This window comes from Manduca sexta, chromosome 21 (genome assembly GCF_014839805.1).
Source record: "Manduca sexta isolate Smith_Timp_Sample1 chromosome 21, JHU_Msex_v1.0, whole genome shotgun sequence".
Classification (NCBI taxonomy): domain Eukaryota; kingdom Metazoa; phylum Arthropoda; class Insecta; order Lepidoptera; family Sphingidae; genus Manduca; species Manduca sexta.
Window position 1 is genome coordinate 4,174,930 of NC_051135.1, and position 24,560 is coordinate 4,199,489.

A 24,560-nucleotide genomic window follows, 5' to 3' on the forward strand; every position below is an offset into this window, starting at 1 on the left:
GTGGCGTTCAGTTTTTTTTAATAGGCCTCTGCAGTCGACACCGGGAGAAATCTGCGAATGGGGTACTGGAATCCCCTGGCTTAGGGACTAGACTGCGGAACCTCAAGGAAAGTTGGGAAAGGATATCCGGGTAAAAACTTCCTAATAAGCAGATATCCACCACACGTATCGAGAAAGCAGAAGGAATCCTGTTATGATGGGACGAAGGCAGATGGCCGTGGCGTTTAGTTGAGGTGGCACTTTAAGATGGGCGGCAAAATGCCTAAAATAAAACAATAAACAAAATTTTTACATTTGTCAGGTGTGCAGGTATCGGGAGCAATGGGGCGTGTCGATGCTTATTTTGGTTTTATTGAAATCGGCCGTATTGGGCTTTTGCCTGATGCCTAGGGGCGGCAATTTTAGTTCCGCCCCCAGGCATAAGAGTCCAAGCTACGCCACGGTCGCGCACTGGTCGCGAATATTTCTCAAACACAAAGTTCGCAGAAGTCCCTGCGCACCTGAGGACGCCCGTGGCTTCAACGACAGCAAGAGACCGTATAATCCAGGGTGACGTTCATAACAGGGGAAAGTTAAAGACCTTCAATTTGCCGCCAAGTTCCGTGCGGGGGCAGCTCTTATTTTTTAAAAGTGGATTTACATAATTTTCTACCTTGAAGATTCGTAAGCTCCCTAAAACACTATGGTGATAGAATTTTAGCCAGGGACTATGCAATAACTATTGTGTCCATATACACTTTTTTTTTTACAGTCGTTCTTGATTAAATATTATTCGTATGAAGTATATATATGAGTGTACTCTATAATATTATATTATTGAATAAATGACAAAAGTTTTTTTTTCTCTCAATGTTTCCACTTTATGGAATTTTGCTCAAATTTATGGCAAAAGATCTTTATTTGTATCGCTTATTTTATTTTAGGCAGAAGAAACTATTATATATGTATATCATCGGTAATGACCGTTGCGCAGTCATTGTGTAACAATAATTATTTGCGACATCATCTTTTAATTTAAATTCCCAAAAAAATTACAAATGTAGACATGATATTTGTCAGTGTGTTAAGAGATTTTTTTTCAAACACATGCTAAGTTATATTCTTAATAATCCAAACTGAATATAACCTTATATATGTATATACATTATGACGCGAATTTGCCGTGCGATTAATGAACATATAAAGATAAAACAAATAAAATGCAAGGATGTCGTGTCATAATTTATCAATGAGTGTGGGTGTTTGACCAAAAACATGTATATTATGTTGATTGAATTTTTTTTTGTTTATTTTTAAATATCTTTAGTAAGTGCAAATATAACATTTACAAGTGTATACAATTGCAACTACGTTAGTATTTTGTTCTAAAATTATTTTTATTCACTATAATAATATTATAACAACCTCTCTGAAATCAGGCATTTTTAAAAACTTTTTTGGATTCAGGAATTTTAAGAATAATTATTTAAAAAACATGTGGTAATCCCCAACTTTTAAGTGGAAGCACTGATTTGACATCTGTCATTTGTCATTGGCATTTGGCAAGTGTAATTTGCATTTGGCCAAATATTTTATCCCTCTCGAAAAATTGTTTGGTTATTGTTATGCAGTAAAAGAAAGGAACATATTTTTTTTGTATTTTTTAACGTTCGTCTAGATAGAGTCTTTCAGCAACTTCCATCTGTTCATATAGAAAAAATGGCTTCACACCTGAGTACCAGAGATCGTTTGCTATCTCTGATTGATGATATCGAACTCATAGCAAAGTAAGGTTCTATTTATCCAAGAATAAATAAAAATAGGTTAAGATAGTGTACAAGTGCATGGTATATAATTTATGAATATTTCAGAGAAATAATAGAAGTATCTATAGCACCAAAATCACAAAAATTAACGGCAGCAGACCACGCGCAGTTGACCGATTTACTTCTATCTAAAGATGCTGAATTGAAAAAAACCTTAGAACTAGCTGATGAACAGGCAAAAATTCAACAAAAAATGAATGAATTGAAGGCGGAAGTTGATAATAAGGTAGGTACATCAAAATAAGTTTTCTTAGATTCTGAATAAATTAATTCAAATGTTTTGCCAGTGCTGAGACGTATTCTATATAGACGTATAATATACTATTATTTGTAAACAGTGCTGCCAGCTCGCTGGGACATTTTGTTTATACATTATATTAAAAATCATATTTTTTTCCAGTGACCTTTTTTTAGGTCCCAGTACTAGTACTTTTGTGTGTAAAAATATTTGTTGTAGTCCAGAAATGAATAAAAGATCTAAATTTCAAATTTCTATATGAGTTGTCAAAAACTATAAAAATACACAATTGTGACATGTATTAAAATTCTATACAAATACAGATAAATCTGTATATTTGGCATCACTGCACCTAAGTGTTATGGACTGTAAAATTGTTCTGATAAAAAAGAAATTTAACAAGTTGCCGTGCAATATACATATTGATTGTTTTATTTACATGTTAAGGACCAAGATATTTATCATTTACAAAGGCAACTGAAGGATGCTGAGCAAATTCTGGCTACATCATTATATCAAGCTCGACAGAAACTTGCCTCCATAGTCAAGTCAAGGAAGAGACCCGTCTCTTCAGAGGAACTTATTAAATTTGCACACAGGTGAGTAATCTAATTTTCAAATAATAATTTTATCCTTCTAAAATTATAATGTGAAATTTGTAATTTTGTGAAACAATATTACACACACCATATATTTTATAGAAAATGATAATGTAACTTACCTTTATACTTTGATGAATAAAATATATAAAAATTCTACAGGATAAGTGCTTCAAATGCAGTCAGTGCACCATTATCATGGCAGCCTGGAGATCCTCGTAGGCCATACCCCACAGACTTGGATATGAGATTGGGTATGCTCGGACGTCTGTGTGATCTGCCTCTCAATGGACACACTCCATCCACACTTAATGAGCTCCACAGAATAACAACAGGAGGAGGTAGGGATATTAGTCATTTCATTTATATTCATTTCTCAGAATAAGTTTTGCTTATTGAATCAATGTTGCAGGCAATTATAATTTTTTATTCACACAGTATTGTGATGATAAGTCTAATTAATGTTATTGAAAATTAATCATACTAAACGATTTATGGCCATTTCCATGGTAGTTCATTTTATTTATTTATTTATATCCAATTTAGACCTTAGGAGCTACTTATTGGACATCTAGAATGTTGTTTCTATATCTAACAAAGAATTTATATATAGTGATTTTTATTCCAACATATTATTGTTAAAATGTTATTTTATATAAGAAATAAGGTTACAGACAACAATAAACTGCACAAATTTTATTTTAATTTTGTATTTCTGACAATCACTTGAAAGGCCTAGGTGATATTTACCTACAACCAAAAATTGCATAAAAGAGACAGATAGAAATTAAAGACAAATGTTTCTAATAAAATAAATACAAAATAGTAGGTATAGACAATTTTTTGCATTTTAATGAACATTAAAATGCCATCATGTGATGTATTTTAAAGCTGTCAGGGTTAACTGTGTTTTCCTCCTTCATTCAGAAAATATTGGTATCTTAAATATTTTTATGCTTATGTATGGTAGTTTAACATTTGCATTTATCACTCTCACATACTCTGTATGCACCACAGCCATTAAGTATTGATATATAATTATTTCCTTATGAACTCATAATTTATTTGCATGCATCACTGAATAATGATTCAAAGGGTTCTATAATAACTAGCCTAATTGGTTTACCATGTAACCTGATGACAGTGCTGGGATTTTCCAATTAACATCAACACTATGGTTATAATAGGGGTATCATATTTCTGTTGTGGGTATTTTTACTTTAATAAAATCAAGTTTTATCCATTTGAACAAACATTTCGATTAGTCTGTTTTCGCTGGTCGCCACTGTTTTCTAATTGCTGACCTTACATTCCCTGTTCACCCACAAGTGATAAACCATTAGTTAATATTTTATCAACACCTCAAATTTTCTTTACAGTACCAGCTTCAGCAACAAATCAATTCACATGGCATCCATCTGGTGAGCTTCACATGTCAGTCGGTGGGGGTAACTCGGTAGCTATAGACGGCCGAGGAAAAGATGCGCCAGCGCAGGAAGATGTTGAAGTTATGTCGACCGACTCGAGTTCGAGTTCCAGTAGTGACTCGCAATGAATAAAAAACTTGATGAGTAAAAAGTCACAAAAAAGGTGACAACAATAAATATATTCCACACATCCGCCTAAGTTAGGCGGCCGCAAATCAAGAAGACTTGGACCTAGTATAGTTAATTGTATGGAAGTTATTTAGTAATAGTTATAGGGTTTTTGTTGCGAAACTTAACTTATAGTAATAAATTACTTAGGATAATGAATAAAGTATTTATATTAGTCCATTGATGTGTTTGTTTTATCTCCAAGAGGCGGTGACGTAGGGTAGGTTTTTGCCCGGCTTTTCCTCCCATAGGCGCTGGGCGAGAGTAAAAAAGGCCCCCTTTCAAGCTACTGCCGGAACCACAGGCTACGCCACTAACAAGTTGCAAGATTCAATTGTTGCTGATTTATTAAGTGTTATGCTAACAATTGCCTCGTTTCATTCTTTAAATGAGGATACGTAGCAACATAACCAAGGGGATCAAAGAGCGTTACAATACTACGGAAAGTATTACATTACTTTGTATTACAAAGCTCTCCATGGGACGAAATTACGCTGTTTACCTCTAAATATTAGATTAATATTTACCAATTACATAAGTTAACGATGCTCCATAATCTGAAACAACCCGTTTCACGGCATAAATAGACCGTGTGATGGTACCTATCCTGGCGGAACATATAATGCTATTTGCAAACTAATAAAGCTTCTCCACTTATAGTATAAACTGCTTCGTTATGAGTATATTACAGATAAGAAAACCCGTTGCTAAGCGATAACGTTGCTATGGTTACAATAATATTTATGGATAATAAATGCATTTGTACATAACAAATTGTTATTTTACAAAACTTTACTTACAAATCATTATAAACTAAGGGATATATAATGGGCGAAAGAGCTCCAGTATCGGCGGAGGATACTCTAGTCCGTTACGATAATCCGGTCTTAGTAACTAAAAGACCGGAGAAAGTTGTAAGTATCTGTTCTTTTTTTTGTTGTGCTAATGAAATTTAACTCCATTAAATAATCTTCTGGAGTAGATATCACCGCGTGCTGGCGCATCAATTCAGCCATGTGTGCCTACAGAAGCTAAAAGAGAAACTGAAGAAATTCTGAACGCTATACTTCCTCCTAAAGAGTGGGAGGAAGATGGTCAGATATGGACACAAAAGGTAAGCCCTAATAATATTTAGATAACATTTCTCTAGACATATAGATACAAAATAATCACAACGCGTTATTGTAGATATCATCCACACCGGCAACGAGATTAGACGTGATAAATCTTCAAGAAATGCTGGACACACGTCTCCAACAAAGACAAGCCCGGGAAACCGGTATCTGTCCAGTGCGAAGACAGCTTTACACGCAGTGCTTCGATGAGTTAATTCGACAGGTGATTTTACGAATTGAACAATAATTTTATTTATAGCAATGTGTGTTTATTAAACATATTTCAATTTTGCAAAGTTCCGCTACGTTGCGTACAATTGGTATTTATCGTTAAAACTCCATCTTAAATGACCTTAACGAGTAATGTGTTTCAGGTAACTATCAACTGTGGTGAAAGAGGGTTACTGCTTTTGAGAGTTCGAGACGAAGCAAGAATAACCATGGAAGCATATCAGACACTTTACTGTAGTTCCATAGCATTTGGCATGAGAAAGGCTTTGCAGGTTGGTATCACTTACGACGTATTATGACCAGTAAGTACATCATTGAATCAGATATATCCTTCGTTGCTCGTTGTTTCTAGTCGGAGCAAGGAAAGTCCGACCTAATGGACCAAGTGGCTAAGCTAGAGACAGAACGTTCTGCTCTAGAGAAACAGTGTATGGAGCTAAAGCAGAAAACCGAACAGCTGGAGAGACGCGCCGCGGAATTGCGAGCGGCGGAAGAAAAACGCCACCAAGAAGAATTACTTGCATTGAAAAAGACCAATGCTCAATTAAAGGTAGTTTGCTTGTGTTCTACAGCGAATTATTATTTCGTTATATTGTAGTGTTGCCGGACTTTGAAGTAATTGAAATTAATGAAATATTTATTTCATTTCAGGCGCAATTAGAGGGCATTATTGCTCCGAAGAAATAGTGTTATTAAGTCTGTTTCATTGGGAGGCTTTGTTGCTCTACTCTTAGTTAACTTTAAATTTCTATATAAATTATGTTACTAGAATATTAAATGATATTAAATAAAGAAGCTATATACATAATGGTTCTTTTCAAATGATTGTACAATGTAGTGTTACTAATTTAACTTTTTGTTTTCTTGTTGTGTAAACCGGCGTTTAGGACTGATAGAGCAATTGACTGAGCGTTTTCCACACTGGCATCGAGCTTTGATGATATTTATTATCCAGCTAGGGCAAAACAAGGTTCAGTAAATAGTAACTGTTTTGTCACAAACAAAACGAAATTTAAATAAAATCACCATAGTTTCATTAAAATATATATATTAAACCATTTTATTGGGACAAACATACAATATATTTATTAGTTTACATTTCACGTCTCTGTTTCTAAGAACATTAGAAAGATACAAAGGACAAACATTTATAAAACAGTTTCATTCGCCGTACACGGGTGTGTATCGTCTAGTAATCAATTGTATAAAATTTGACAAATAATTTGCCATTTAAGACCCGCAAAGTTTACTCGATATAAATTTGCATTACAAACTCTTGTTACTAAGACGATACGAACCTTCTATACCAGGCTAGATAAGATGCATCAGTCTGATAAGTAATATTAAGTGGACAGACAAAAAAATAATGTAAAAATTTACAGTATCAACGTCTGCGTTCTCATACAAAGCAATTCGTATATCAAAAATATTGAATGTACAAACTTGTTTGTCAACATGTTGCCTGTTTTAAAACTACAGTATAATATAAATTAAAAACACGGACTGTTTGATAAAAAATGCATCTTTCTTTTTACACCACAAAATTACGATGTAAATCAATACAACCGAATCACATACAAAACAGAATGTAAATTAAATAATTAAAAAGTTTACATTAAATAAAATTGATTGCAAATAAAGGCACCACATAAAATTAAAAATATTATATTCATTAAAATACTTATAGACCAACAAAGGACAAACAAAAATACTGAATTAATTAAGAATTATCCACAAATACAATTTCATAATTAATCTAAAAGCGAATAACTAATCAAGATGGATAAAATATCGTTAAAAATGTGATGCCATCTTTATATACTCGCGCCTCAATCCAATTTATATAATAAATACTGTGTCGTCGATGGTATGTACATTCACATACATTTAATATGTGTGTCACAGTCGCCTAACATTTACATTACACATCACAAACCAAGTCCACTCAGCAGGTAAAGCATCAACATTCAGTCAGAATATATCTCGCACGGAATGAAAGTTATTAAAATTAAATACATAAAGTATTCAAAGAACAATATTACATACCAAAATAAACAGTAACACCTATCGCTAACTAAAAAATCTCCGTCGCAAAATTACAGTATTAAAATAAAAATTGTGATCAGAACAAAATGCCTTTAATTTCTCGCTGGTGGATTTCTTCAAACTCCCCTCGCGTAACATAAGTCGGTGGAAATCTAAATTTATTATCACAGTTACAATATAAGTATGATGGGAACTTTTTGTGACCGTCTCGTTGAAGAAATCTACGATCGAGTCGGACGTCAAAATATCGCGTCGATTCGGGTTAGGAAATGAAGTGAATGAGGGGCAAACCGGATTGCCATACATGTACGTACGATATGAGCGGAGATTGATGACGGCAGTGCCGAATTAACTTACGAGCAAACTATATAATAAAAATTATTAGGGCATCAGTTCTGCTATGGTTGCATGTTAACACGCATCCCTTGGCCTCCAGCACAATAGAGATAATGAAACACTACATTGTTAAGTTGGCAGGACGGTCTAGTTCTGTGATTCGGGCAGAAATCTGCTAATGGATTTCACCGTGTCAAAGAGAGGTTCTCGTGTACGAGGCACCATAAGAATTTCTGTAAAAATATCCTCCGAGCAAAACCAATTATTTTGGCCCAATATTTGTTTAAGTGTGATAGTAGTTCAAGTTCGGAATGGCCGTGTGTTGTGTTGATTCGGCACTGTGATGTTGGTGTACTAGTGTGTGTCGGCGTAGGTGAGTTTGACGGCGGGCCCGACGGGTATGGCGGTGACGAGCCCCGCGCCGCCGTCGAGCAGCGGGTTGACGACCTGCAGGATGTCCGGCTGCAGGGAATGCTCGCCGGTGTCGACGTCGTCCCCGGCCCGGTGCTCGTCCCCGAGCGAGGTGGGCGCGGTCTCGCTGCTCGGACTAGTCGTTAGCTCCAAAGATATTATCTTTTCTTGAGTTGTTTCCACCTGTGTTAAAGTCGTCGATGTGATGTGATTAAATTATCCTTTGGCAGGATTCAAGGATGAATTCACTATGTACAGTTGTATTATTTATATGAGTCAATATTCTAATGATATAATTTTATTATCAAATAAACAATTATGTAAAAAAACGTCTTCTCCCCATACTCCATTATTAATTCTACCCAACAAAAGATTCAAATCTTTTACATGATGATTAATCTATTCTATTTGAATCTTATGTTAAATTTCTGTATATAATGACATGCAAAAATATTTACTATTATGTATATAATATAAGAATTCTAGTGCATTAGTGAATTAGTGTTGCAAGAGCAAAGTTGCATTGATGCGATAGATAAAAGCGCTACAGGGCTACGAACATTTATATTTTTAAAGAGAAATAAAAAAGCAGATACAAATTTCTTTACACATTGACACACTGAAATCAAATTTATATGTAAAAAATTCCCCAGGCAAAAATGAATGTTCGCAATCCTTGAACATGGTACAATAAAGAAACGCAACAAACCATTTGTTTCGGTGTAGTTGTCGTTGTCTAGAATCCCGGTATCGTCTGACAAATACACAATAATCAGTTAACATGCCATGCCAGAAATCATGCATCACTCGTGTACATATAAAGGGGGTGATATAAAATACTTGAATATAGTGAGATCGGGACTAAGCTCTATAATAATCATTTACAAAAAAAAATACAAATCGAATTAAAAAAAACCATTGATTTCCGTGTCGTAATTAATGTGAGTGAACTACGTGTTTCGATATAATATACTACTGAAATTTTGTTTGTGATGACTATGTAAATGTGCATCGATAAAGGCCCCGTAACATTAACTGGTTTTACACGTATTCGACGTCTCTCGATCAGTTTAAATGTCTGAATACATGTAAATAGCAAATTGGTTTGAACACCGTCAGTAATAGGTCAAGTCTGTGTCGTCAGTCATAAGAAATGCACGTATAAAGCTAAGCATATTCAGTAAGATACACAGATATAAATAGTAATTATAACACCACACACTGATACGGCTTTGCTTGTGTACAGCGTTTTAAGTAGCACAATATACATGTCGCGGTCTCTTACGCGTACCTCTTTCTCAATGACTTTTTCAATGTACTCGACGGTTCGCACTTTAGTCTCGCCGGTCGCCGGGCACACGTATTCTTCAGTGCGTAGTGTAATGCGCTCGTCTAACAACTTTTCCTTCTCCTTCACGGCCAGTATCGGCCCCGGTTTTGTACGTAATGCGATACGAGGCAGGGGCCATTTCTATAATTTGTAAAGCCAATTTTGACAATCACACCCCACTAATGACGGACAATATACCAGCGAAGCGACATCGATCCCAATAACGTTTATAAATCACATGTTAGTAACGGTCAATCGGTTATGATCGGGGACAGCGATCACATGTGTAATGTGGATATGCAATCAAACGTATGAAAAACATTTTCATTGAGAAATTTCGGGCAGGACGAAATAATGTCATCTCATGGGTGTTAATAACATTAACGAATACAAACATAGAATGATTTATTGGTTCAGACACCAGATAAATCGGATTCTACTGCTGCGGATGGAGAAAATATAAAAGTCAACTCAATTAAAAGACTGAATGAATCTTGGTCAATGGCTTAGTTTTGTCCATCCGCAGAGGGTTTAGTCACTTATTAGTCATACAACATTCAGGGTTGATAGAGGGCCAGGGCGTGCTACGAAACGTGCGGTTTACCTCGGACGGAGAGTGGTCCCGCGGCGGCACCTCGCCGATCACGTCGGTGGCGGGACCCACCATACTCTTGATTACTTTTTGTGATTCGAGCGCTTCCTGTAAACGCAGTTGAGACAAAATTCGTAACTTTCTTTAAATACAATAGAATGACAGGATGAGCAAACATTCGAATGATACAAGTTCCATGATGGGTCATACAGTATGAAAATGAACTTGTCACTATACGAATTATGTAACATATAAATTAATGATTCTTTGTTTTTGGTTCAGATTGAGTCAAACGGCCAGTTTCTTTGCGAAACGTAAACGCATCCATTAAATTAAAAGCCTGAAAGATTGCCATAACACAAATGTTATAATTTTGACAATTACTATAGTCTGTTCATAAAGAGAACCGTCGTGGGATTTGAGGTCGCTACTGTGCTTAATTACCTCTTTTGTTTAATTCTAGTATGTTTCTATACGAAAATCCCTAAAAACAACACGCAAGATCATTTATAACAAAACAATTCGACATGACAATGATATTTACATTTACCAAATGGCGGGGAAGGGTTGCTATGTAAAAATCGAAAGTTAGTTCATTTTTCGGTCACGACTGTTTTCTCTCTGAACAGGTTATACTAAAGAAGAAACTGTCTGTGAGTTGAGTTGATACTGTTGATAGTGTGTAGTGTACCTGCTCGAGCGAGCGCAGGCGCGCGGCTCGCCAGGCGGCGCGGCGAGCGGCGCGCGCGTGCGCGTCGTGCTCGGCGGGCTCGCCGCGCGCCGCGCGCCGCCGCTGCGACTTCGCCGACGGACTCACGCCGCCCGACGCGCTGCACCAAACACGTACATGGATTACTTTAACGCGGATTAGATACACTTTTATACTGCTTGTATACTTTGCCTCTCATAACAATATATCGACGTGATGCAATCGAAAGAAATATGCAAATAGTTTAGGTAGGTAAATGAGACAAATAACATACAAATATATAAGAAATAATCTAACACAAAATCCCACGATTTACTAATACTACACGAACAGTGAGCTATCGTTACACACCTGTGTCCGTTTTCGTAAGGTTCGTCGTCCGAGTGCGAGCTATCTCCGCTATGGCGGTCCTCCCCGGGGGACCACGAGCCGAGCTCAGAACGCGACAGAGACGCCATCTTCCTTTCCTCTTCTTGCTTCAATTTCTCCACCTCATCCGCCGATAAAAATGTGAACACTTTTTCTAAACAAAAGAAACCATTACTTTATTTTCATTTTCTTTGTTTCCAAATGAAATTTTATAAAATTATGCATACCCGGTTTCGGTGAAGGTTTGTGGCTCTCCTCCATGGCATTTTCGAAGAACTTTTTCTTATCGCTGACGGATGCTTTCACAAAGTTACCAGAATGAGGTGGGGAAGCCTGGGAAAAAGCCAACTTCGTTTAATATAACATCTGAGTTATCCATTCAACGAGTACTGAATGATGAGTTAAAAAAGCTTATGATATTTACAAGCCATGAAGCCCTCTTCTCCCGGCTTAACACCCATGCAGTCAAAAATTCGTTAAAATAAGGTTAATATGCAGGTATGGTATGTTAAAAAAAATCATGCAAAATATAAATAATTGCAAGTTAATAAAAACAATAATTCGGTCAGGTGAAAACAAAACTGGTATATGGAGGATTGACAAATCGTATGTGTTTTTAGTCAATATTTAGGTTGGGATAACGACGAACACAATCAAAGAAGCTGAGTGTTGTGCGTGGATAAGATGCCGAACTTGTATGATTACCTCGCCGATGGCGAAGGCTTTGACTTTGCTGCTCCATGCGGGTTTCAGGGTAGACGCGGGTGAGGGGCTCCCTTCTCTCAACGATTCCATACTGTTCGACAATCTATCGTGTTCAGGCGCTTCGGTCACAGCGCCGAAACGAACTCTTCTCTCTGATTGAACACTTTTAGACCCATCACTGCTGCTCGATACAGTCCGAATATAATTTGTATTTATATCCTTCCCGAGAGGGCTAGTCACTAGCGTGGGACTTACTTGAGTTTTATGACTTGAATAAGACGTTTGATTAGAAGTGCAAACAGGTACGGTGCAAGTGTACGGATTGTACGTTCCCGCAACCGTGGTTAGAGAAGGATATGGATTTATAGCTGGATATGTACTGGAGTGAACCATGGACGGTGAAATATTTTTAGTTCTTAAATCTCGTAATGATTGATGGACAGGATATTGATTTGCATTATTATCGAAATAAGTTTGATCTGGATGCAAGCTGCATGGAGAGTTGGGTACGTGGGACACTGTCGGCAGCACCTTGTAACGAGCTTGTAAAAGCTCGGGAGGATCTGGCTCAGCACCAGGGCTCACTGACAACTCGTTGGAATAATCGTCAACATCTAAGGACGGAAGTTCTGTAGTAGTTGTTCGGAAGACTTGAAATGAAGGTACTTCGGACACTATGGCCGAACGAAAAGGTGAACGTGGCGTAATTGACGAGGAAACCATCTCAGGAAATGCGTCATAATTTATAGGCGGTGGGATTTCACTGTCGGGAGAGTTTGTCGAAGTGGAGGACTGCATGGATGTTTCGGCCACTACAGGCTCGGGCAGCACGATTCGCTCAGGAATTACAGTGATAGGCGGTAAATCTATCTCCTTCGTCACCAAATCAGTCGGCACATCGTCATGTACGTAAGAGTCGAACAGAGGCGGAGGAGGAATGATGAGGTCATTGGGGAGCAACAGATTCGCCTTGGCCACCGGCCTCGACACTTTCAAGTCGCTTTTCGGCGTTCGGTTTCGGATTAGTAAGGAGCCGACTCCTTCGCATGCATCGTTATCGTCGGCGGGCACGGACTCCTTCGGATCGTTATCATGCACGCGAGGCGGAGAGAGCCGAGGGTCCGCAGGCGCGTCGGTGCTCACCGACACGTGGCGGCGCAGCTCTTCTTCGGGCTCCGGAATAAAACTAACTCGTTTCGTTTGCGGTTTGCGGGGCACTCGAGGTCTCTGTTTGGCGGGGGGAGGTGGCGGCGGGTGGAGCGGGCGCTGCGGCGGCGAGGGCGGCGGGGGCGGCGGGGGCGGCGCGGCGGGCGCGGGCGGGGGCGGCCCAGGCGAGCCCCGCGAGCTACACCACTGACCAAACCACATCATGTACTGCGCGCCCGACTAGCTGGACGGCGCTAACTACGGCAATCCAAACACCAAACAATACGCCGACCACGAGGGCGGCTCCTAGTGTAAGGATCCTATTGCCTCACTCTTTCTGACGCTAATTCATCAGCGAAGCTACTTGCACGAAAACATATAAGGTAAAAAAATTCATCTAGCGTAAACTGACCTGCAAGCTTTAACGACGAACAAAACTCTTCCAAAATAAATGTTGTGTAAAACATGCCAACTCAAAATTCAAATAACAAAATATTTTCTGAAACATCATGTATTTAAATGCAACGCTAATAATATAACGTAGATTAAATTTTTGTACATATAAAAGTAAACAGTAGAATACACACGTTAAATACTATCAAAAGTAAAATAAATTTATTGGCAGTTAATAGTAATTTGGCCAAACATTTTGTCCTAAATAACACTTTTTTAAAAGTTTCTTCAATTATATTATCAAATTTAACGTAAATACATTAAATTTAGAATTTCAACACGCAATTTAATAAGACATAATATTTGTAACAACGATAATTACTTAACAAATTCACTACTTAAAATATATCGGATTGTTTTCAAGCACCGACACATGCATATGAAAATCAATGTAAAATGCTAATTAGTCACGACACATTCCGATGGACTTGACAAAGAAATTGTCACAACTTTCTTCGAGACTTGCTAAAATAGACGTAATTTTTTTTATTTTTGGATCCCGTTTAATTTGATGCATGGGTATCCGTAAAAAATATAATAGCCATTGCTTAAAAATATAGATAAATGCGATACAAGACCAATCGCATAGAGATAACTCAATATGTAAGCAGTAATCAGAGAACTACAATATTGGAAGCAATTTAAATTTCGATATATAATAATAAGTCAACCAAGCACATTACATCAAGTGCGCTCATACATAAACGCACAAATAAAGCTCAATAGTAAAATGGAATCATAATATACATTATTAATATAATCTGTAAAATTTAAGTTTGGCAGCGAGGAGTAGAAAACATCATCTTGTTCTACATACAAAATTTAAGACACAAGTAAAGCTTGCATCAACAAGAAAACGTTATATTTATAAATAGTGTCACAAACTACATGTTATTTATTTGGTCATTTTCAACTATCCACTATTTCGGTCCTGTATCCAGAATAGAACTATGCCAAAATAGTTGAAATAGAAATGAATTTCATTTATGGAATTTAAGATAGGCAACATCGATACAGTAGTCACTTCCTTATTGAACTGTAAAGTTATTTGTAATCGAGTTCTTAAACGAGACATTAATCTTAATAGTCATGGACATCGATATAGAGAATACGAGTTATTTCAACTTACTTACTATACCCTTTTTCTATCATAGTCATTATAATGTTATTAAATTTATTATTTACAATAATGATATTATGATATTTTATAACAATATGGGTACAAACACTCAGTACATTTATCATTAATATTAAATATTCATATTATGAATCATTACAATTGGGGATACATTAAGTACAAATATTAATGCCAACCACATTTAGACAGCTTATATTAAATTTTGTTCTAGAATATGGAAAAATACAAGGGCTCAGTCCCGAGACAGTATATTTTAATATTATCAATGGATCGAAAAGTTATTTTCATAATTATTTATCATGATAAATATTACGAAAAAAAAAACTAATGATTGTAAATGCGGTTTCAGTACATCGTAACTTGGTACACAAAGGAGAACATTAGAAAACACGAAGGTACAATGAACGTGGGTACACATTTATAAGTCGTTCAAGTGGGTTTACAATTATGTTGCAATCGTAAATTGTGCTAATTTTATAACATACGAATTGAAGCTAACTTTTCATAATACAATATATAATTGCACATATTACAGAAATTCATAAATCATTGCACCACGGTCCGTAACATGGCTCGCATATACAATGGACATTAATGTAACTTATTGTTATTAATTCCAGATATTTACAATATATTTGGACAGTAGTTAACATTGGCGGACTATGTGTTTTCCTCCTTTTCCTCTGGGTTTGCATTCTGCAATGGATGTAATATTCTTTGTCAATACACATTTAAGACACAAAGAGTACCGGCCGGTTTCTTCTCACAAGCACAGGCGCGGTACAGAAGCTAACACGACACGACGACACCGAACTAAGCTACATTTAATTAAAATAACACTTTTCATCACTAATTATTCTAAAATTAAGGTACATTTAGATAATAATATAAAGATACAGTTTAGGTGAGTACTGCAATCGTTCGAACATATAGTAAACACAAGGAAATCGAGAACACATGCAAAACAATCTTAACGCTTGTCATAATGACTCAGGTGGATGTAACATTTATAAAATAAACCTAAACAAAAAGGCCACAGAGGTCAGACAAGTGTTCGAAAGAATATCGATTAAGTGCCATCCTTCCGTCTCAACACATACCAGCTACATTTCAAAAGGCCCACGTAAATATGCTAACATTTATTTTGGAAGATAAGATGTTAAGATACGTATAGCATAGGTACTTAAATTATTCAGGATTATAATTCGTTTCATATTTTCATGCAAGCAATATCTATATACTACAAAATATACAGTGCAATAATATATCAGAGAAATATATTAATCGTGCAAAAATTACATCGCCTTGTTTCGGCCTTTATAAAAGTTAATCAAAAGATTTATATGTATAATACAAAAGCCACGTCTTATTCGACCATGCCTTAATAAGAATTTATCAAAATATCAAGCTGAATATAGATTAAAGGGTTAACGGGAATGTAAGTAACTAATAGGTACTTCATTTCATGCACATTCTCTAATACCACCTACAAATCATTTCTAATATTCCTACCCTTATACTATATACAAGCAAGTGTATACAAAAGGAATCTTAATTACGGTCGAATAACTTGACAAGTGGATACATAGGGTTGTATCTATTCAGGTTGTCGGTTGTTAGTTGTAGTAGCGTTGACAACTAACCTGAGGTTGGAGTGTGTGTTTGGACATGACGACTGTAGTGGTCTTGTGTTGCGGTTCGGGCGAGGTGGAGGGCGCGGGCTCTAGGGCCATGCTTTCCACCGCATGCACTATATCTAGCACCTAAAACGTAACCATTCCATTCGGTACAGATACAGACAAGGGCTAACAGTAGGGTATAACAAATTATATAAAATTTAACAAGCATCATATGATTAATGCAAAGAGTTTAAAACATTGGTTATAACATAGTAATATTGAGTGCAGGGCGCGGAACAGGTCAGTGCAAACAAATTTCTAATAAATATTTCATCCTTCAAAAGTCTAATATTTCATTCTCCCCATATTCGCTATAAAATTTTACTTTAATTCTTTTATGTATATAATTAACGATATGCATGCACACTACAGCATAAAAAGCGTTTTATATTACTGTATTGTCATCTATCTGTTGCAATACCTTTTCGGGAGTGGATTTTTCTCTTGTTTCTGCGACTTGCTTCTCATGCTCAAACTCAACTAGGTCCTGTTGATAACGTTGCTCCTGTAATAGATATCAATAAACATATGATCCTACATATTTCATTATACAGTATTATATTTTGAGAGAAAAAAAAAAACTAGTGTTAAATGAGACTATAATTTGATAACATTATTAGGAAACAGTAAGTCTGTGATTAAAAAAAAACATTAAAAGTGTTAATAAATAATATTAATGTTTGATGCAAGTGTAGAGTGAGACGCGAACGTGTAAATAAAACATGATTGGTGTTTTATCGATGTTGTACCGACCTGTTGATGTTGGTGCAACGTGTCATCTCTATCCAGACTTGACGTTGAGTGCGACAGAGAGCCACCGGTTTCCGCAGTTCCGCTCTCACTACCGGTCTGTGCAATTTGCAATACGTTCACTATAGCCGTCTCTTTCTAGCGGCAATGTTTAGCCGCGTGTTATGTGTTGTAATGCACATAAACGCGTGCTTGAGCTTGCTTAGGCAGTATTAGCATTTACTTACACATAAGGAATATGCATGCTATTATTGTATTGAATAGTGTTGACAATTACATTTAGTAAGGGAACGCTCTCGATAGGAAATACTATTAATGATTACGGGCATGTTATTAATTAATTACATCAAAAACTTCTATTTGCAATGTCTATGGAGCATTGTGAAAACAATAGCTAGTCGCTTAGGGATAAAGGTCACGAGCATTGTCGAGAGAGTTCTCTATACACTGTATATAGCAAAAAAAAAAAACAAAATAGTGATAAATTTAAAGAAAAGTAAGCAGGATTGATTACATTTCACACTATTTGACAATACATCGATGTCATGTGCTACAAGCTTAATAAGTTTGTGAACATGGAAGTTTTAAAGTTTTTGAGTAATGGAACATTAAAAAAATGGAACGAGAAAAATATCGCGTTATACGTATTCATTGGAAAAAATACCTATATTTGTAGATAGAAGTATCAGTTTATCTTAGGGTATTTTAAGTTTAATAAGTTTAGAATACTTTGAACTTCACAAACTCTATAATTATTCCAAGATAGGTGGCACATCCTGTCTACGTCCACGTCGACAAACACAAAGTAAATGATGATATAGTAGTTAGTTCCTGACCGTGTATCTGTCGGGTCTCGTGTACCCGTGGCACACGACGAGGTGCAGCGGCGCGTGCGTGGCGGAGCGCAGCGCGTTCACGGCCTCGTTGTGCGTGGCGCCCAGCAGCGACACGCCGTTCACTTCCAGCAGCCGCATGCCTACCTGCACTCAGTGGGGGGAACATTTATTTATTCATATGTCAAGGGTAAAACTCGCAATTGTGTTCAGTTGTATCTGCAGCTTTAATGTACGACTTGGACAATGTCCATACTGAATGCTCAAAAAATTACCCACTTCTTCTTTTTATTAACAACTAGCTTTTGCCCGCGGCTCCGCCCGCGTTATAAAGTTTTTCAGGCTAAAGTTTTCCGTTATAAAAGTAGTAGTTTCCCGGGAGCCTATGTTCTTCCCAGGGTCTCAAACTGTCTCCATACCAAATATCATTTTAATACGTTGGGTAGTTTTTGAGTTTAACACGTTCAGACAGACAGATGCAGCGGGGACTTTGTTTTATAATATATTTTTAGAACTTTTAAAGTGGAACAATCCCGTCATACATCATTGTTGCATAAATTTAACCGTTTACGCAGCGCAGGCAACGGAAGCTCTCAAAACGTATAATTTTTCCCGTATTTGCAACATGTTTCATTACTGCTCCGCTCCTATTGGTCATAGCGTGATGATATATAGCCTATAGCACTCCAGGAACAAAGGGCTATCCAACACAAAAAGATTTTTTCAGTTCAAACCGGTAGTTCCTGAGATTAGTCATTACTGCTCCGCTCCTATTGGTCATAGCGTGATGATATATAGCCCATAGCACTCCACGAACAAAGGGCTATCCAACGCAAAAAGAATTTTTCGGTTTGGACCGGTATTTCCTGAGATTAGCCATTACTACTCCGCTCATATTAGGTATAGCGTGATGATATATAGCCTATAGCACTCCACGAATAAAGGGCTATCCAACGCAAAAATATTTTTTCAGTTCGAACCGGTAGTTCCTGAGATTAGCCATTACTACTCCGCTCCTATTGGTCATAGCGTGATGATATATAGCCTATAACACTCCAGGAATAAAGGACTATCCAACACAAAAAGATTTTTTCAGTTCAAACCGGTAGTTCCTTAGATTAGCCATTACTGCTCCGCTCCTATTGGGTATAGCGTGATGATATATAGCCTATAGCACTCCAGGAACAAAGGGCTATCCAACGCAAAAAGAATTTTTCAGTTTGGACTGGTAGTTCCTGAGATTAGCGCGTTCAAACAAACAAACAAACAAACAAACAAACTCTTCAGCTTTATATAATAGTATAGATTTATAATGAAATTCACGAGGCAACACTAATTTATTTTTCATTATCTACTACACGACAGAAAATCTCGTAGATCCTTGTTTTGCTTCTTTTCATTTAACATTTGTCATATTAATTAATCAAATTATTAGAGTAACAATTAAACGTTATTAAACTAGGTAGACAAAATAAATTAAACTAAGCATACTAAGCCAATAAATTCAACAAAAATATTACCTTAAGTCTACCATCTCTCCTTGCAGCACCACCACTGTTTATTTTCGATATGAAAACGCCTTCGTCATTAGGGTCATTAGGATTTCCTCGTTGGCCTTTCAGACCACCCTTTATATGCATCCCGAGTTTCTCGCCTTCTTGTTTTATAATGGTAAGGTCCTAAAGAAAAACAAGTAGGTTTTAGTTGTAAAAAAATCTTTTTAGGATCAACTAAGCCCCTAATGTTTTTGTTTTATAAAATTACACCCTGTGTATATTTTCGTTTGGAATTACGTTACAAAAAAATTTTTTTTTCTACAGAAGCTGCATAGACATGCCATATGAATTTATTTGTTGTTGAAATATATAATTCGTAATATATCTTACACCAAAGTACTGACACTCACATGCAGACCAACATGCAAAGCGAACAAGACCATGCATTGGGGATAATAAAAGCGTTCCAATACATTCAAAATTAACTTAAAATTTCTTAGCAATAATATGTACCACTTGTACAGTGTAGGCTTTACTAACGACAGTCTATGACATAAGCTAGAAAATAAATGTAAGGTACAGTATAAAAATTTACGAAATAAAAAAAGAAAACTCGCGTCTCTACCAAATATAAAAAGCTAATATTACGAAATAACCATTCCGATTACGACGTTAGCTGGGCACACGGATTGACTGGATGAGGGGTTGGAGACTGACATAAATAATTGGTAAAGTAACACACATAGTTTCGAGATTGCCGAGTGACGTTCACACTTACAGTTGCTTCAACAATCTCAACTTGAATGAGACCCTGAGCGTGTGTCGCAGAGGCCGTCGTGTGTACGTGTGGAACAAAACAACGTTATGCGTTTTATAACGACAATACTCCATCACCTTTCATACGTATCGATCTATACTAACAAGCTTTCTTGTCTCAAAAGAAGTTTACTGCGATACACAAGCGATAGATTCGCACCAAAGATAGTATAATTATTGTTATGAATATGATTAAACATTATGGTAATTATGTGCATAATAAGCGTTATGCATAACTTTTATTGAATTTTATACCGCCAAATGACTACTGTAAGCGACATCCCATGTTTCTACTCATGACTTTACATTACACTTGTAACTTCTCACCAGAATCCACAAAAACTCCATAACTTGCATACATGCAAAACATCGCGCTGCTTACGTGTGTGTATTTACATACATAAGTTCATTTTGTACGAGTCTTCGAGACAGAACCGTAAGCAATATCACTCTTCATTAGTTTTACATAAAACGGAATGTGGCACAGGACTTTACATCCAACTTGGCACATCAGTAAGTTACAAGTAAAGTGTAGAACGTGGATATTAAAATAATACTAAAAAGATCATTTGCCACATTCACAATCTTTCAATAGCAGATAACTATTAAATGTTTTGTCTCCATCACTGTTACCGAAAGTCTTCCCGATAATTTATTTTACGGATCAAGCGACAAGGCATCCAATAGGTATGTTGCTAGTCGTCAGTGTGAAGTCCAGTGTCGCACGTGTGTGGTGTGTAGCGCGCGGGGTGCACACGGACCTGGAAGGCGTGCGGCAGCGGGTCGTGGCGCACGGTGAGCGTGAGCGTGGGTCCGGGCTGCAGCAGGCGCTGCACGGCGTCGCGGTGCGTGACGCCGCCCAGCTCGTGCCCGTTGACCTTCAGCAGGCGGTCGCCCATGCGCAGCTTGCCCGACCGCGCCGCCACGCCGCCCGGCACGATCTGGATGCAACGTCGTCAACATTATACACGGGGAAATTATCAAGTGGGCATGTATGGCAAAAACTAAAATTGCAACATTGATTTGAAAAAATACAATATTTGCCTAACAGGAGTCCAATATTTTTCATCAAAATCGAGCCAGAGACTCTTTTGAGTACTTTTCGCTGTTTTTGTCATACACATTGACTTAAAATTATTTCTGTATTAACTGATATTATAATCTTATTCCATCACCGTTGTCGGTACTATATCCTGCTTTCTAAAGCGTAAAATATCAGAAAATTTTACCACAAAACAACGATTAGGTAATGCAAACAATAAATTTACTGGAATGCCTCATTAAACTTAACATGTTTTAATGCATATTATAATATGAATAGTTGATAAACACTTACGTGGGAAATGAATATGCCGGGCTCTTTCCCACCAAACGGCACACATGAGTGATCTGTGCCTCCAATGATACTGAATCCAAGGGAGCCTCCTTCTTTCAACAGTATCACGTCCTGGAACAAACATACATAAATAAAGTATCACGAATTATAATAACTATAAATAAAACAATGAATAGTTTATAGTAAATGTCTATTATTTAAATAGCCTCACTAAAATTGTGTAAAAAGTGGAAAGTGTCAAAAAGGTCACATTGCTAGCAAAATTAATTTATCAGATAGTAGCTCTCTATCTGATAAATTAATTTATAAACCTACGGTATAGTCAAGAGCTTACAGTAATTTTGGACTATTTTTTACGATTTCGTTTTTAAAGATGTCTTCTTGTGCACAAGACAGAATAATACTTTATTATGGTAAATCAGGATTATCTACGGTGGCCCATGACAAATAAATTTTACTGACCAACTGCTAAACAAATTACCAAATTACATGTTAAAAAATTACATTGAATTTGAAAAAAATGGCGACTAGAGATTAAAAATCTGCCAATTTATTCATTATATCGTGGCATTGCCTTTGTGGGCCCTATTTCATTTCGGGCGTTTAAACTCAGTGTGTGGCCAAAAGCGCGTTTTTAGCCTACTTAAAATGGGCAAGTCACAACTTATTTTAGAAAATCATCAGGTATTACACCTGGTAATTGTAAGTGAACTTATTAAAATGCCAAAAATATATAGTATAAAACTGCTAAGAAGTTTTTAATTCTCTTTAGTGCCATATGGTATTTTCTGTCACTTAGGGACTTATTTATATTATTAAACGTACCTATAAACCAAAATCAGGTATTACTGGTCACAAAAAGAAATAAACAAAACGATGGATTTGGTATCTATACTCTAGGCAGTAAATATTATAGATAGTTCTGGATGTTTTACATAGAGTCTAATAATTTTAATTTAGAAGAAGATTCGAAGCCCTCGAAATCTACATTAATGTTGCCGGGGCTTCGAACCATGGGCAATTTATTATAGAATATTCCAATAATCATAATAATACGCTCTATTATTGCAAGAATGAAATACAATTTCATAAACAGTTTTCCGGTGGTCTGCGTCTGAAACAAACGTTAGAACACAAGTACTGTGATCGTCATCGTGAAGGCTTACTTCAATGATGAGCGGTGCGACGAAGTGGTTGTCGGTGACCCTGGTGACGGTGGTCTCGGTGAAGGTGGACTTGGTGATGGTCTCGGTGACGCGGCCGGGCTCGAGGCCGGCGGGCGCGTGCGCGGGCGCGGCGGGCGGCGCGCGCTGCACGGTGACGCGCACGCCGCGCTCGGGCGGGTCGGCGGCCGCGGCGGCGCGCGCGCCCCGAGGAAGTGCGCCGGGATCATCGCTTGGAACTCCTCGTTCGTGATCGGACGGGACGGCTGCGCGGTCAACACGTTCACATCGCATCAGTTTCACATCAATACGCTACCTCGCTACCAGCCTACGGATTGACGTGTACGCCATCTGTGCCTATGTTGGATTCACTGACATTCAAAACCACGGCAATGTGGCTAAATTATTAACTAATTGGAGATCAACAAACACACACTAGCGTGGCTACAACAAAAAAAATCCCTTCAGATAGATGTAGTAGCTAATTACATTATAATTTCCACGTTTCTGTGCCTACGCGAACGCTACATTGTACCCTTAGAATACGTGGTAAGTACTTTATATTTAAACAAAAATTAATAACCAGCAGTTGGCTACAATTTCTCAAGTATAAATTAAAGTTTGAGTTAAATGTTTTGTGATCACAGACAACTATTACAATAATGAAGGAAACAACAAAAGATTTTTTTAAAAATTAACCACATACTAGATACATAAGAATTTACTAAAGTAAAGGATGTATCATACAACTTAAATATGCAATTCTTAAGAATGCTATTCATTTATTATGGATCAATAAATTAACGAAATAGAAATCAATTTTTCAGGTCGCATCTTTGATGAGTTTATCGGAATTAGAAACTTGTAATATTATTTTTGGTATAAAAATAATCATTTTTAGTATCTCTAAAACGGAAGAAATAATGGCCCATAAATACTTAACAAACTCTGAGTCAAATTAAACTATACACGTATCTTTGATAAAGTTATCTTAATCTTATACCACAGTCTGTTATGAAAGATAAAAATGAATTCTTTTGCAATATCGTCACGAAATTCCTAAAAAGCCAAACATACTTCTACGGTAATCGACTATACAGTTAAAAATATAATTTTATGCAAAGTTTTATTTTATTACCTTTAATTGAGAAACAAATTCCTCAATTGTGTCTGTTACAATATTTTGTAATCAGTTTAATGGATTTTTTCTTAGGATGCGCACGCACCAGTGGCGAAGCGTCCATACAAGCCGATTCCTACCGGGTTACCGTTTGTAAATTAATTTAAAATAATAAATGAAAAAAAAAAATATTACTGGAATAATAATAGTATATTCAAACAAGTCATCCTATACTTATTCCATTAAATCAATACTGCAACGATTACGGTACATAGTTCATATTATTGTCAATTCGTTAAATCGTAACTCGCGCGCAGTGCTCGCGCCTTATAGTGTTCGCAGTGAACCCGGCCGCGCATTCCCTCGCGATATTGTTGTCTCTTTCACACGCAGCGCGGTGTCTTTGTTTAATCTTTTGGAAGTTATGTAAAAATACATGTGTGTGTGCGTGTATGTGTACTTCAGGGTAACCCGAGAATTTGCGGCTTAATGTTGGGCCATTGGCGCGAATTTTTTTAATAATTTAGAATGTACAATTAGTGTTTGTGT

The 24,560-nt window shown here is 36.9% G+C and overlaps 3 protein-coding genes across 3 annotated transcripts in view; 2 read left to right on the plus strand and 1 right to left on the minus strand.

Moving 5' to 3' along the window:
• The first annotated feature begins 1,510 nt into the window (after nucleotides 1-1,510).
• LOC115444774 (mediator of RNA polymerase II transcription subunit 4) lies at nucleotides 1,511-4,417 on the plus strand. The gene is made up of 5 exons (XM_030170685.2): nucleotides 1,511-1,766; nucleotides 1,851-2,031; nucleotides 2,491-2,642; nucleotides 2,805-2,983; nucleotides 4,022-4,417. Exons 1-5 carry the CDS (start codon nucleotides 1,699-1,701, stop codon nucleotides 4,195-4,197), a joined length of 756 nt encoding a protein of 251 aa, XP_030026545.1. The 5' UTR covers nucleotides 1,511-1,698; the 3' UTR covers nucleotides 4,198-4,417.
• A 521-nt stretch (nucleotides 4,418-4,938) lies between these two features.
• On the plus strand, nucleotides 4,939-6,435 carry LOC115444938 (putative inner dynein arm light chain, axonemal). Its single transcript, XM_030170943.2, has 6 exons — nucleotides 4,939-5,151; nucleotides 5,220-5,351; nucleotides 5,426-5,575; nucleotides 5,727-5,855; nucleotides 5,936-6,133; nucleotides 6,235-6,435. Exons 1-6 carry the CDS (start codon nucleotides 5,065-5,067, stop codon nucleotides 6,268-6,270), a joined length of 732 nt encoding a protein of 243 aa, XP_030026803.2. The 5' UTR covers nucleotides 4,939-5,064; the 3' UTR covers nucleotides 6,271-6,435.
• A 179-nt stretch (nucleotides 6,436-6,614) lies between these two features.
• The window catches only part of LOC115444429 (protein lap4), an 81,334-nt gene continuing 63,388 nt past the window's right edge, over nucleotides 6,615-24,560 (minus strand). The window contains 16 exon segments of the mRNA XM_037440978.1: nucleotides 6,615-8,559; nucleotides 9,668-9,847; nucleotides 10,311-10,406; nucleotides 10,990-11,128; nucleotides 11,359-11,530; nucleotides 11,604-11,709; nucleotides 12,082-13,434; nucleotides 16,462-16,581; nucleotides 16,919-17,002; nucleotides 17,251-17,346; nucleotides 18,084-18,227; nucleotides 19,601-19,759; nucleotides 21,154-21,333; nucleotides 21,729-21,839; nucleotides 22,895-23,079; nucleotides 23,082-23,157. Coding sequence (XP_037296875.1) covers nucleotides 8,320-8,559; nucleotides 9,668-9,847; nucleotides 10,311-10,406; nucleotides 10,990-11,128; nucleotides 11,359-11,530; nucleotides 11,604-11,709; nucleotides 12,082-13,434; nucleotides 16,462-16,581; nucleotides 16,919-17,002; nucleotides 17,251-17,346; nucleotides 18,084-18,227; nucleotides 19,601-19,759; nucleotides 21,154-21,333; nucleotides 21,729-21,839; nucleotides 22,895-23,079; nucleotides 23,082-23,157 — 3,441 coding nt within the window. The 3' untranslated portion in view covers nucleotides 6,615-8,319.